At 41.6% G+C, this 15,185-nt stretch overlaps 2 protein-coding genes across 2 annotated transcripts in view; one reads left to right on the forward strand and one right to left on the reverse strand.

Moving 5' to 3' along the window:
• The first annotated feature begins 322 nt into the window (after window positions 1-322).
• Window positions 323-7,544, forward strand: fgfr1op2 (FGFR1 oncogene partner 2). The gene is made up of 6 exons (XM_063217976.1): window positions 323-417; window positions 1,717-1,856; window positions 2,308-2,425; window positions 2,998-3,140; window positions 4,452-4,565; window positions 6,029-7,544. Exons 2-6 carry the CDS (start codon window positions 1,722-1,724, stop codon window positions 6,170-6,172), a joined length of 654 nt encoding a protein of 217 aa, XP_063074046.1. The 5' UTR covers window positions 323-417; window positions 1,717-1,721; the 3' UTR covers window positions 6,173-7,544.
• A 1,386-nt stretch (window positions 7,545-8,930) lies between these two features.
• tm7sf3 (transmembrane 7 superfamily member 3) overlaps window positions 8,931-15,185 on the reverse strand; it is a 31,151-nt gene continuing 24,896 nt past the window's right edge. The window contains exons 10-12 of the mRNA XM_063217337.1: window positions 13,518-13,615; window positions 12,865-13,027; window positions 8,931-11,974 (exon numbers count right to left, since the gene is read on the reverse strand). Of these exons, the coding sequence (XP_063073407.1) occupies window positions 11,721-11,974; window positions 12,865-13,027; window positions 13,518-13,615 (515 nt within the window). The 3' untranslated portion in view covers window positions 8,931-11,720. The remainder of the gene's footprint in view (window positions 11,975-12,864; window positions 13,028-13,517; window positions 13,616-15,185) is intronic.

Raw genomic sequence — 15,185 nt, forward strand, 5'->3', positions numbered from 1 at the left:
TTGGTTCATGAGAGAAATGTTTAGAAGGGGAAAAAATGACCTCATAAAGAGTTGAGTTCAGAGCCGTTTATAGAGATGTCTCTATATAGTAGGCCTACGGCTCTGGTTGAGTTGGTGCAATAGCTCCACCGTGTGGACGCTACCTGCAGATAAGCTACACTAGACTTGAAACTTTTCCCTTTCTAATCAGTTCCTAGCGCATACTAAATTCACCTTATTTATTGCAATTCTGTGAATGAATACTATCCCAATCATAAAGTTGAACATGATTCATGTTCTGGAATCTTCTTTAATTTGAATGACGTTTCCCATCATGCCGTGTTTTCGGTATGACGTCTTCAGGAGTAACAACAGGAAGAGTGCATCTTATCTTTGCTATGTAAAAACAAACTCTTCAAGTGTGTGGATGTATTGAAGGTAAGGTTATTAGTTATTGTTAACTCGACGATAAGTAATTGTTTTAGGAATAACAGAAATCATTCGTTCGCCATTACTGGTGTAGGTAAGATGTAAAGTTGGCACAGACACACTTGTGTTCAAACAGACAGGCTAGAACTAGCTAGCTAACTGAGTTATCTGGCGCTTAGTATTCAGAGGTATGTTTGCGCGAGCTATGGTGACCAAATCCTATAATACTTGGCATCCTTCGTGATTACGGTTGTCTTAGCCTGATGGGGCAATTCAAGGCCAATCAACCAAGCAAAAGTCCTATTATGTCACTTCTGCTTGGCTTGTAACCACGGAACCAATGTTGGCTAGCTAACATTGCTTAGCTATGTGCAATTTCAGAGCATTTCTTCGGTAGCAATCATAATTGTCTTCACTGTACTTCATGTGTAAAAAAAAAAACTGCACATACATGTAGATAACAGCACATTGTTTCGATGTATCGTTGTAGATATAGCATAAACCCAAAAAGTGTGGATGGACAGTAAGCCATCGATTCGAGGCACGGCAGGTGGGCTGCCGAATGACATAGATGACGTTACCCCCCCTGTAGTGTGCTACTGACATGACAGGTGTTGGGAACATCTATGCATGTTGAGGGGTTGTTTGACTCTATGATATCGATTTCGTGGTGGTGTCAAACACTTTCTGCAGTAGTTTACAGACCCATGAGTTTGCCATAATAAGCTGGACATGGAAGACACACTAAACAAGATGTCTTCTTGTAGTATACCTGATCAAAAAATGATGCTTCATGAGATATTGATAGTGGTATCATGGTCTTGTCATCAGAGGGGTTGCAGGTTTTGAATCTCACAAATATCAATAGGTAGAAAGAGAGTGGTTTCTGCTACACTTCATCCATGGTTGAAATACCCTTGAGCAAGTCGCCTTACCTCATATTGCATTAGGGACTGGGTCAAAGACGTGCAAAATGAAATTGTCATTCAGTGTAACGGATACCTTCTGCTGACTGTAACTGTAAAAAACATGACTCTTTTTATTTTATTTTTTTTCCAGTGAATTCATGAAAGCCTCGGCTGTCATCCATTCACTTGAAACAATTTAAAAATCATGTTTTTTTACCGTTACAGTCAGAAGAAGGTATCCGTTACACTGAATGACAATTCCTTTTTGGACGTCTTTGACCCGACTGTAACAATGCAATCCCATATACCTAAAATAACTTGAAGCCACATTGGACAAAAGTATCTGTTAAGTGTAATGCATTGTGATGTATGAGGACCTAATGTGTCAATGTCTGTGCAGTGGGAATGGCGTGCACTCTTGAAAAAGTTTTGGCAGACGCCAAATCCCTGGTGGAGCGTCTTCGGGACCATGATAATGCGGCAGAGGTGTTAATAGAACAGACAACATCTCTGAACAAAAGGGTAGAGGCCATGAAACAGGTACTTATTTGTGTTGGTGCTTGTGTACATTGTATACTTCTTTTTATTTTCATTTATAAAATGCAGTCATACGATTCAATAACTCCACAGCACAGGCTGAAGCAGCACAGTTATATGTGTACATTGTATTACAGTATATATATTTTTTAAACACTGTTTGACTGATAAATGACAGCATGCAGCATAAATGAGCACCTTGTCTGAAAAGTAACATTTTGAACAATATTTCAATAAACACAAATGGTCTTTCTGAAATTCCTATAGACTAAGTTTAATATGACATCTGTTGAACTTGTATCACAACAGTGTAAAAGCTATTGATGCTGTGCGCACTGTAACTGTGGTTGGTTGCTCTACAAACATCATCATGTTGTTGACATTTACAGCCACGTTTAAGCATTGAGGATAGCAGATCATTTCATGTTATGGTTTTGATTTTCTTTGCGCACAGTATCAGGAAGAGATCGAAGCCCTAAATCTAGTGGCTAGGCATCGGCCTCGCTCCACTCTAGTGATGGGCATACAGCAGGAAAACAGGCAAATCAGGGAACTGCAGCAAGAAAACAAAGGTTTGTTTTTATACTTATCACTCTATCTATCTATCTATCTATCTATCTATCTATCTATCTATCTATCTATCTATCTATCTATCTATCTATCTTGTCATCTATTTACATTGTCTTTCTAGTCATCTGTTCTTAGTTAAACCCAACGCTTAAATATTTTATGAAATGGCAGCCAGGAGATTGTCTTCTCAGTAACTCTTAAGAGCCAGCTAAACAAGTCCCTCAGCAATCTCCTGCTAATCCAGCGTTGCCCAGCTGCCACTACAAACGAGTCTAATAAATAATCAAACGGCATCCATTTAGCATGTAATACAATACCTTCATCTTTTCTTCTCTTCTCTCTCTCTCTCTCTCTCTCTCTCTCTCTTTCTCTTTCTCGCCCTCATTAGTACAGAAGACTAATGACAGTGTTACTGTATTTGTTTGACCAGACAATGTTACTGTATTTTACACCTAATAACCTATCTCCCGTCTTTTTCCCCTGCTCTTCTTGCCACTGTCAGAGTTGCCGATGTCTCTAGTCTAGAGGCTATAATGTCCCTGTTTTTCATTGTTTTCCCGTTCTTTGTGGTCAGAGTTGCGTACGTCTCTGGAGGAGCACCAGTCGGCTCTGGAGTTGATCATGAGTAAGTACCGGGAGCAGGTGTTCAGGCTGCTGATGGCCAGCAAGAAAGAGGACCCGGCCATCGTCACCCAGATCAAGGAGCAGCACACCAGCGTGAGTGACTGCCTAGCCTGCCGACTGTTCACACGCACGCACACGCACACTCGCGCGCACACACGCACATACACTCGCACCTCTAGAGAGGACTGACATTTCTACGATTTTCTACTTGTGGCCTACATACAGACCACTGTATGTCTTTGCCTAACCTTATTTGGTAACACAAGCATGTCATTACAGTGTCATAATAGTGTTATGCATGTTTTCATAAACACTATGTCCATGTCATCAACATTTTTCTGACCTTGAGTGACATTCGGTTATGGCAAAGACAACCTGACCTACTAGATATAATAGAGCTAGAAAGTGACGTCACTTCCCCCGATTTCATGGGACCTCAACGGCGTTTTTAGCCGAAAATCGTAGCATGTAATCCAATGGCGGTATTAAAATGGCATTTCGATCCCCTTCGAGTTGTGCCACGAGCTCCATATATGTCGTTTCTGATATTTTTGCTTAATTTTTCGTATGAACCCCCAAACTTTTTAGAAAGCTGTGTTTCTTCACATTTTTCATGCCGACGTCCTCGGAACTAAACATTGATACGTCTGCATGAATAATCTTTATCTAGCCTCTTAAATAGCATATTTGTAGCCCAGCGCATATCATGACTGTGATCAGAAGATATTTACTCGCCACCATGTTGTTAGATGGTCAGCTAAGGTCCCGTGAAACGCGGAACTAAGGGGCGGGACTTTCGAGCTCTATACTACATAACCGAGTGCCACTCAAGGCCAACAGTCATAAAATGTTTATGACATGGACATAATGTTGAACTTCTCTATGACTGTGTCATGACACTATTATGACACTGTAATGACATGCTTATGACACCGGCGTCAAGTAAAGTGTTACCCCTTATTTTAGGAACATGAGGATATTTTTTTTGCTGGAAGTGCAAAATGCCTGTTCCTACCAGAGTTTGTGCATTGTATACAGCACAGAACTGGTGCTAAAATGAGAAGTCCAGCAGACTGTAAATCTTTTGTCAAGTTTGATTATTTTACCGCATTTAATGAGTTGTAAAGCATGTAGCTCAACCCATTCTTTGTCAAAAAGCCATAGTTATTACTTATTAGCATTATCTTCCTTACATAATATTTCAATTGCACAGATACCATTTGCAACAAAGCGGCTACATTCAAACAAATATGTAGCTTTAATAAAACATTTGAAGACATCTTTGACATGTATGCTGTCAAACCTAGCATCACAGTATGACTTGATGCATTTCACAACATTTACATTTGTTAAACTAAAGTGATTCCTGCAATGTAACATAAACAAACCTTTTTTTTCTTTCAGGAGATGCAGGCGCACATAGACAAGATCAATGAGATGGCGAGTGTGATGCGCAAAGCCATCGAGGTCGATGAGGGAAGACTATGTGAAGACGAGGAGAGGATAAAACAGCTGGAGGTGAGGAGGCTGGCCCCTGTCTCTTCTAATGATGGAAAGCTATTTTAAATGGCATCAATAGGCACACACAATCATACACACACACACACACACACACACACTTACACACACACACACACACACTTACACACACACACACACACAATATTTCTAAAGCTTGTGTTGTGTGGTGCCCCCTCATTGGTAAAAAAAAATGGTTGGTGCCCCTTGGTACTGTGCAGCTTTTATGTATAATCCGGCCATACATGTACAACCATAGATGGAAAACATTTGCAAAAGAATGTACAGTTCACTACCACATGGTTTAGGACTTTTAATTACACTCACTTACACGTTACTGGAAAACATGGCATGTCCTTTTAAAACCAAACACAAATGGAAAGCTTTGTTGTCTTACTCGAACATTCTCGTGTAACTTTGTTGGTTGTTATTTCTTTAAAACCGCAGGGATTCATTGGTTCAATTACGGTTAATAGGGAATAATTCACACAATATTTGTTTGTGAGTTTTAGTTGACGGGACTTCTTGCCTTTTGCCTTTTATCTGTTGACTTCCATGATGACTGGGATGAATGTCTATCTTTTTCCCCTTTTTTCCCCTTTTTCTCTTTTATGAATGACAATCTTGACAAATATTTCACACCTTTGGTGTGTTCCGTAATGTTACCTTTTTCATGAATACCATCACCATCAAATTTTAAGTATTTATTGTGACTGGGAATTTTGCACCTTCCATAATGAAAAGGGGGATCTTTTCCATGTCTGCCACTTTGAATTTCCAAAAATAGACATTTTCAGCTGCAAAAATAGTAAATATTATTTCATTGCTTTGTAAATATTCATGATAACTCGTTGTCAGGTAGTCATATGCACCTTCACCTGCCAATGTTGTGAATTGAACAGTCCTTTACCCCTTTCCCAGACAATAAGAACCTCCAGTCACATACTATTTGACCTTTAGCACCATCAGGTGTTCCTACTATGTAGTTGCATAATTCAGGCAAAATTATTTTGTGTTTTGAAAATGCAGTATGTTGAAAATACAAAATACAGGGGAGAAAGCAATTTGATGCAAAATTCAAATATATGTGATTCACTTGAAACACATGAAATACATGAAATATAATATGCATTTAAATGTATTTTAAAAAGATGTATTTGAAATACTGCCCATCCCTGTTTAACCCGCATAGTTTGGTTAGAGTACCAATTGGCTGAAATTCATACCAAACTAGACTTACCTTTTATTAAGTCCATTAAACAGTTTAAAATGATTGAAACGATCAAAAGCTCTCAACGTATCAATAAATCCTGAAATCATAGAGCCTTGTCTCCTATACAGTATGCCTCTACAACCTCTTTCAGTGCATAGATGCTGTACATTGGTCAGTGTTATGCATAGTCTTAAATCCAAACTGATTGTCAGTGTTAATGTTGCAATGTGTTGTTTGGTGTGGTCCGCAGCTGGAGAACGAGGGCCTGCGTGAGCTGCTGGGCATCAGCCGCGAGGCCTTCCAGGGACTCAAGAGGGAGGAGACGCCGCAAGGGGACGGTGCGCTTCTGTCACCGCTGGTCACCAGTGCCGATCTCAGCCTGAGGAAGAGCTAAAGACACGCCACCCAGGCACACCCACCCACCCACACCAGTCACCCAAGACACACCACCCACCCACCCCCACCGAGGATGCTGGGACACTGGGGGAACCGCTGGGCGCTTCCCCCCTCCCTCTCCCTCTCCCTTCCTCCTCCTGGCCTCCTCTTGTTGCACCCCCTACCACCTGCCTCCTCCCCTACCTCCCCTTTTACAAAGACACTTTATCATAGGGGCAGCGAGTGCATTTCCGCACTGGTATATATATATATAAAAAAAAGAACTCCTCCAGTCCAAGCCAGACCAGTAACAGTTCAGTCCTGCGAAAGGGAACTGGGGAGACTGGACCGCTTGTCTTCATCCACACAAAGCCGCACCACATCAACTTGCACAATGCCATGACAGATGTCAACCAGCCAGCCAGCCAGCCAGCCTCCAGTTACAAATATGTCACCCGCCCCCCTCTCTCTCTCTCCTTTCCTCCCCTCCCCTCCCTCTCTCCTTTCCTCTCCTCCCCGCACTCTCTCCTTTCCTCTCCTCCCCGCACTCTCTTCTTTCCTCTCCTCCCCTCCCTCTCTTCTTTCCTCTCCTCCCCTCCCTCTCTCCTATCCTTTCCTCCCTCCCCTCTCTCTATCCTTTCCTTCCTCTTCACGCACAGTTCTCTTGCTCCTTCCATCCCTTCCCCTCCCGTTCTTGCATTCCTACTTCTGCTGTATCGTATGCAAGTATCGGAAGGACTCGCTGGGGAGCTTGAATTTCCGATCTGCCTTGCCTAACGTGTTGGAGAGGGGAGGATGGCTCGAGCCGAATGTGGGCACGGGTTACTGATCCCAAAGAAGAAAAAAAAAACAAGAAAAGAAAAAAACAAAGCTCAGTAAGAATGTGACGCAAAGCACACCACAGGATATATATCTATCTATCCGTCAATCAATCATTCACGCACCGCACGCACACATTACACACACATCCCTCGTGCAAGTGTCAGGCCTTAAACGAAAATAAATATATATATAAGTATATATACTTTGCAAGATTGTGATTGTGGAGGCTAGTGTGTGGACACCACAGCACTGCATGGACACTGTAGCCTCTCCGCCTCCTCCACTGCAAAAGCATCCATCTTATGGAGCAAAAAAGATTTGATGAACAATGGATGGGTTACACTGTACGTGTGCATCATGCGTGCTGTATTTCTGTTGATATGGGGCTCACCGAACAAAAATGCACAGCAGACAACATTGATTTTTGTTGGGTTTTTTTGTTTCTTTGTTTGCTTTTGCTAATTGTCAGGCATGATGCCTGTTTTTTTGTTTTGTTTGTGGTGAAATGTATGAGTTATGTGAGTGAGTGAAATTCTTGTTTGTCAATAAAGCCTTGAAGGATGATGTTATCATTCGGTGTTCGACTTAATGATGAAAAAATTAGTCAATAACAAAATGCATTCTCTTGCCTGACCTTTGGAGCAATATGCAGTTCACATTTGACATTAGTTGGGTCCATCTCAATTGCACCAACAATGAACAATGTGCATATCAGTGCAATGATCTGTATGAAGTCCACATTGGATATCTCCATTCACTCCATTCTAGAATTAGATAAGGCAGTGGTTCTCAAACTTTTTGTGTGAAGTTCCACCTGAGAAAATATTGAGCTCTTCGAATATCGCAGTAAATACCTTCCATATTCACTTTTGCCAGTCAATACAGGAGATGTTCATAATGGCATCAACCGCTACGGTCACATTCAGTGCAAGTTTGTTTTTAAATTTCTTGCTTTCCCAGTATTATTCTGTATTATGTTTTCATATTCATACAATTCAACCAAAGGGACATTTTCAACTGCAACAACTTTATCAGCCTTCAAATCAATTAACAAAAAAATAATTCTTTACGTACCACCAGTGGTACACGTACCACGGTTTGAGCACCACTGAGATAAGGGGTTTATGTTGCTCCTCAAAGTACACCTACAATTACCTGTAGTGATTGGCAAACTGAATTCAGAGGCAACATTCCACATATTCCAGTTTACCTGGCTTTACCTGTCCAATTCAACCAGGTGATTGCCTTTATTGGTCATTTGGAATACATGGTACTGGATTGTAGCTTCTCAATCAAGGTTGCCTATCACTGCCTACAAAGATATCTTGAATTGTCAATGATGAAACATACATGTAGGTGTGCTGGTAATAGAGCTTCATATGCTCTTTGTTGTTTGGAAGAAGCAAAAGAATTAGGTCATAAGACAAAGGGTATGAAAGTTTGTTAGTTGAATTTAGTTTAATAATGCTCTGTATCAATACTTTGCAAAACTTAAGCCTGTAGTTAAATACTGCCTCCTCTCTTTGCAGGGCCATATGCACACTCCGTATTTCATCAAGACAAACTGGGCTGCTTCACATCAACTAGGCCTAGGGAAGGCCAGAACACTATTAGAAGTTTTTTTGTTTTGTTTAATTTTTGGTGCACAAAAGTGACTGACGTTTCAACGCACCCACATTTTGCCAGTCACTTTGCACACCAAAATAAAAAAAACGTACAAGTATGTGGAGTGCTCTGGTCAACCTTGGGTCTACTTGATGAAAAGTAACTCAGTTTGTCTTGATTCTACGGTCCTTGACCGTGACAAAAACAGACGCTGAAGCGCAGACATCTGTCTTGCTCCATATTTTACTGTTCAACAGTCATACCTCTGCCTCAAATAAACCCTTACTTTTATTGTCCAATTTCTATATCAGAAATAAAAACCTTGGAAAAGAAGCAAGAACTGCCAACAATAATAGTTAACATCTTTATTGAAAAATTAAAATAGCTAAATCACACATTTACAAACAAGTAAAACATCTCATTAAAAGTCGACATGTTTTTTTTCTTTTAAACAAAACTTTTGACATTCTCAGGAAAACTACTTGACCTACATCAAATGCCTTTGAAGACTTATCTAAGGTGCCAACAGGATAATCATTTCAGTGACAAGTTACCAAGTTAAAGGGACAGAAGAAAACAACAAAGTCACACACCAGTGGTCAACTGAGTGAAGAAATAAAATTAAGGCACTTCGTTTTTAGAGTTCAGAAGCTGCTCTGAGAAAGTCAGGAGGAGAGATCTGTGCGCCACAAAAGGTAGGCTAATGCTCGGTTGGCATTTGTCTAGCTATTTCAATTGACAAGACATCAAAAGTGCAAACTGTACTTAGTGCACCTCTGTAGCACCAATGTTACACCATTAAATGTATGACTGGATAATGGTGTGGGGGTGCATTATTACCTGGATAGATCACCACATGCCAAAATACACATTGGGCCAGTGTAGTGTGTGTGTGTGTGTGTGTGGGGGGGGGGGGGGGCACTACACTATCGTCAGACTAAATTCATGATAATAAGACAATATTTGGGTTGGTTCATATGAGGAAAGTGGTTTCACACACGTGTATCTATTATGGGTCTACAGTAGTGGCGTATCCTACCCTGAAAGGCCCACAGTCTGGAGCAGTTGTCCATAGGACAATAGAAATAAATGAAGACTACTGCTGGAAAAGAGAGAAATGACCACATTCCCAAACATTAGTGCTTAGATGGACTTCAAATCAAGCCCTGTGCTCGCTGGATTGATCCATGTGATATTTCATGGTGCTGAAATCAATTGGTTTCTCTCTCTACACTTGCATGACTACATGATCAACACTTCAATGATCATGTGCAGTTTGCAATAAAACAAATATTTGCTAGATAGTTACAAATCAGAAATATTGTCATCCTTCAAGACATGAAAGATATTACATGAATTCCCCAATATTTTGGGCTCTATTGTTTGGAAAAAATCCATGAAAATAATGCTGGTCAAAGCAGGTAGATTTGGCAACTAACACGATGAATAGGACAGCACTCAAAAGTGCACACTGAGCACTGTAAAAACACTGTTTAAAATATAAAATGTGAATTTGTAGACTGTGTCTTTCTTTTAAAAAATCACCACATCAGAAATAATATAAAAGAATACTTTAGTCAAATGTCAGTGATTGGCAGATTACAACCTAACGGTCTGTTCAACACAGGCAAAGAGAGGTGACAAAAAATGTAGCAAATTGCCACAGAAGAAAGACCACCAACTTTCACAGACAACCTCACACTATCGGAAAAACAAAAAACAAAACTAATCGAACAAAAATTGGAAAATGTGAGAACTATAAACATACTGACCTGACTTTTAAAACACCCACAAGCAAGACTTTTGCCTATGGTTTTGTGTGATCGTGTTTTTTGACAGTGAAACCCTTTTTGGTAAGCGGTTCTGATCACTAGTGACTGCACTATGCATTGTTGCCACTGCATAGACAGAGCTAACGTATCTCTATTCACGAATCATTCATCATCTCATCACCAAATCTTTTCCTACATGCAAATCTTTAACATTCTTTTCGCCCCTACCACATAAACCTACGTTGTTTGGCATAGGACATTTGGATAAACGTGTGTTTTGTTTCAAACCACGTTCAGCCAAATGTGTGCTGCCAATTGACCATCTAGCAGTCTTGAGCAGAAAATTGCCTCTATTTAACTTAACACTTACTTACAATGCAGAAGTTAATCAACAGATGCTGTTCATTTAAACCTCACCAACTGGACGGCGACATCGGTTTAGAGAATTGTTCCCAAAACAGCAGTCATCTTTGACGGGGCTGTGACTGGTGTCATTGTACTAGGACTACCACGTATGGGTGACGTGTTATTATGGCAGGATCCCACCAGGGGGCGCTCAAGTAAAACAGAAAAGGGCAGTAGAAGATCACACTGCAGGTCTTGTGCAAAAGACAAGAAGAGTAGACAGACAGGCAGAGCACCAGAACACCAAACAAAGTAGGACTGTTTTTGGAGCAAAGATTCTACAGTGTAGCACTCTAGAATCTTTGGCTTGGGGGACAAGGGGTCTGTCTGTGACAACATGTTGTCACAGAACCACATGCTGTGGTGAGTGCAGACAGTGCTTGCGTCTTCCTGCTGGTTTGTTGGTGTTGTCTGCGTCCCGACTGTCAGGGATGCCTATTAAGGAACTCTGGGCTGGAAGCAAGTTCACCTCCAGTGGATGAACTCCAGAGGGACTCATTTAGACCACTTCAGCTTAGCAGGGATTTGGCAACCAGTGGATTTGGCAACCAATTGGCTTCGGGGGTCTGGGTTGCTTGGATCACATCCATTTGGTCACATCGTGTGACGTTTAGGACGGTTAGGTCACTGCAGGAGCCATGTGCGTTCTCTGACGGCCTCCGATACAGCAGGACTTCTGAAACAGCTACTATCACTATCAGAGAATAAAACCTAAACAAACAAGTTTCCAGGGCCGGGTCTCTTCATCACGACATGACATCTTTACGTCACACCACATGACATCTAGTTCAGGGTCATATCGCAGCAGGAGCAATGCGTGTTCTCTGTCGGACTCCAATAGAACAGGACTATTCAACTGGCTGCAACCACAGTCCAAGAATAAACCCTAAACAAAAAAGCTTCTGTTGATGGGTCTGTTCACCATGTCACGTCACGTCACATGACACATTGTTCAGGGTCACATCACAACAGGAGCGGCGTGCGCTCACCGGTGTGCTCGGGGCGGCTGGTGAGCTGGCGCAGGCGTGCGGTGACGCGTGCGGGGAAGGAAGGCGTGTGGTGGCTGGGGTCCAGCACGTTGGTCTTGCGGCGCTCGCGCTCCTGCCGCCACATGAGGTAAGGGCTGGGCGGGAAGAAGGGCCGGTTGCGCTCGCGGTACAGCTGCAGCACGATGCCAGACACGCCCAGCACCACCCACACCGTGATCATGATGAAGTCTGACAGAGCGGGGAAACGAAAGATTAATATGGAAATTACACATTAAACAGACTGGAAGACTAGTAACATTAAGTGGAGCCAGCCATGATGAAGTTTGGTGGGGAAAAAGAAGTGAAAAGTTTAAAGTTAAGAGTTGTTTACAGTCAGGCCAACGATATTATGAAAACCATGATTTTTTTGGAGATAACTGAAATTGATAATGAGATAATGAAAATATTGGTGCCGTTGCTTTCTACTTTTTATGGTGTGACATCCACGTACAGTTACTTACTGATTTTAAAAAAATGATGATTAATATTACCAAAGTGGAAAATGTTTTTTTTTTAAAAACAAAAAAAAGCGGGTGGATAAGGATATTAAACAGGTTTGCTGTTTTGGGAGTTTTTACCTACAATAAATGTAGAGGTGATCCAATAAAAGACAAGCAAGTCTAATATCGCTTAATGATTCCTGAATTATTGATTCTTGAATACTTATTGTCCCTTTGTAGAACTGTGTAAATCAGACATAACTAGCCGAGTACGAGGTTCCAACTACCAACATTGCATGTAATTGGCACTCTCATCCAGACCTAGTTAAGGATCAATGTGCAGTTTGACCATTAAGTGGCTGTGCATTCTAATTCTATACATTACTAGGTTGTTTTGAAAAACTGATACATTCACGTAGTCTCTTTTAACCAATGAGTCTCTTTGGACAAGCCTGCATACACTTGATCGTTAATTACACACCATCTACGACACAATATAGTTTTTTTCCCCGTTTTTTTTCTCTTTTCTCTATTCCTACGCACATTGAATGGCATTTATTATATTTTATGTATGACAAATATTTTTGATTCATTCATTCATTCATTCATTCATTCATTTCAGCCGGTATTTTGACTCACCGATGTCCTGGAAAGGCACGGAGATGAAGGCTCTGTTGAAGTTGTTGTTGAGGAAGCGCTTGAGCACGTCCAGGGTCATGTAGGCCAGGCTGGTGTAGATGTAGGCGTTCACCGCCAGCACCACCGCGTAGCCTCCCGCCACACCACACGTGATGATGTTGCCCTACGCAGGACAGGTGAAGGAAAAACATTTACGGTAAACAAAAACACATTATTTATCTGCGGGCAGCCATGGCCTAATGGTTGGGTGTTAGATGGTCTTATGATCAGAGGGATGCAGGTTTGAATTCCAACCTCACTGCTCCCTACACCTCCATCCATGGATGAAGTGCCCTTGAGAGAGGCACCTGACCCCACATTGCTCTAGGAACTGTAACCAATACCATGTAAATCAGTGTAAATCGCTTTGGATAAAAGCGTCAGCTAAGTGTAATGTATTGTACCATCTACATGCCATTTGTTTGAACCATATGTATTTTATTGACATTCAAATGACTGACTGATTGAAATGGCTGTCCAGAAAGTATAATGTAGAATATTTATTGGCCACATTACAAGTCAAACTTCAAAGTAAACCCATGTTTCATACAAGGTGTATTTAAGTAAAAGGTGAGTTGAAGAGAGGAAAACAAATCGAAAGGTTGCATGATTACCTCTCTTGGCCAGCGTACAAATAGTATGGGCACTATGACCATAAAGCAGCCGAAGGTCACCCAGAAGACCACGTCTGAACGGAACACTTCCAAGTCACCTAGGAGACAGAGAAATGTAGAACATGTGATTCTCTCTAACATTACGCTACTTTACCATTACAGCCCAGTATATTTTTGGCTTCTCATATTTTTTATATTTTATTTATATTTGGGGTGACAGGAAAGTAATGGGAGAGAGAGAGAGGACAGGGGAGAATCAGGAATGACCTCAGGCCATAATTGAACCCAGGTCTCCTTCGTAACAGTCAGTGGCCTAGAGACCACGGACGGGGCTGGGGCTATTTTCTCATATTCAAACCATAAACACATTGAAATATTATTATTACCACAACAACCACCGCTGCTATTAATGTTATTGCGTTGATGTTATTGCCACTATTTACCATCATCATTACCACGACTACCGCTTACTGCCACCACAACCACCACCACTTCTGAAATGAAAATGATGACGATGAATAGTGCCGAGCGAGACGGCGCTGGAGTGGGGCTTGAACTGATGGGCATGGAGATGACCGAGTTTCTCTCATTCCTATTCTCCACGGTGGGCGATTGCTGCAGTAACAAGCCACGCAGACAAGACAATCTGGGTCAAGGCCGCACGTGGCCACGGATGGCCAGGACAGCAGTGTGACATGACGTGGTGAGTCGGAGCTTTAAGTGTTTAAGTGGGGCCGTATCATTCAATTAGAGCAGTGGGTGAGTGGGAGTGGGTGGGCTTCCTCAGGCCAGCCGACACTACTGTTCAGAACAACTAGCAGTGAATTACTGGACAAACAGACCAGGTGCGGCAAAGACGGCAAGAGAGGCGGAAGTAATTGATTTAGTATACAGTAGAGTAGTAGAGGATTGGTGATGTGATGGCGAAATATTTTGCTTGTCGTCACCCGCGTTAAACCACTAAAAAAAAGTTAAAAGTGAAATGTCACTCATCTTCATCTAATTATTTAACTTTGTTGGGGGCAGCCGTGATACAATGGCGAGGGAGGTGGTCTTCAGAGCAGAGGGTTGCAAGCTCGAATCCAACCATTATCAGTAGGACCAATGTGTGCATCAGCACCTCCATCCATGGCTGAAGTGCCCTTGAGCAAGGCGCCTATATTACCTGAGGAAGATTTCACTTGTGGATAGAAACGTTGCCAGTTGTCAAATGCAATGAAGTACTTTTGGTAACACTTTATTTTAAGGATACATCTATTAGCACTAATACATACAATGTTAATGCCTGCATAAGTAACTTTTAAGGCATGTACTAAGCAAACGCTAAGGCCTACTAGGTCCTTACTAAGGTTAAATTGGTAATAAATCCCTTATTGTGGATGAACAAGACATTTGTGAATACATGCCTAACAAATGTTTGATTTTGCTTTGTACATGCCTTACAAGTTACTTATACAGGCACATTGTATGTATTAGTGCTAATAAATGTATCCCTAAAATAAAGTGTTACCGTACTTGGGTACTTTTTTGTGGAGCTCATACCCAGTGTGCAGACCACTCCCTCACACAAGGCACCTGACCCCACATAGCTCCAGGGATTGTACACCAATGCCCCGCAATAATTATAAGTCGCTTTGGATAAAAAGTGGCAGCTGAGTGCAATGTAAT

The sequence above is a fragment of the Engraulis encrasicolus genome, chromosome 15 (genome assembly GCF_034702125.1).
Source record: "Engraulis encrasicolus isolate BLACKSEA-1 chromosome 15, IST_EnEncr_1.0, whole genome shotgun sequence".
NCBI lineage: Eukaryota > Metazoa > Chordata > Actinopteri > Clupeiformes > Engraulidae > Engraulis > Engraulis encrasicolus.

Coding starts and splice junctions, on each gene's coding strand:
- fgfr1op2 (XM_063217976.1), top strand. CDS start 1,722: ATGGCGTGCACTCTTGAAAAAGTTTTGGCAGACGCCAAATCCCTGGTG. Junction 2,426..2,997: donor ACTGCAGCAAGAAAACAAAG/GTTTGTTTTTAT, acceptor CTTTGTGGTCAG/AGTTGCGTACGTCTCTGGAG. Junction 4,566..6,028: donor AGAGGATAAAACAGCTGGAG/GTGAGGAGGCTG, acceptor TGTGGTCCGCAG/CTGGAGAACGAGGGCCTGCG.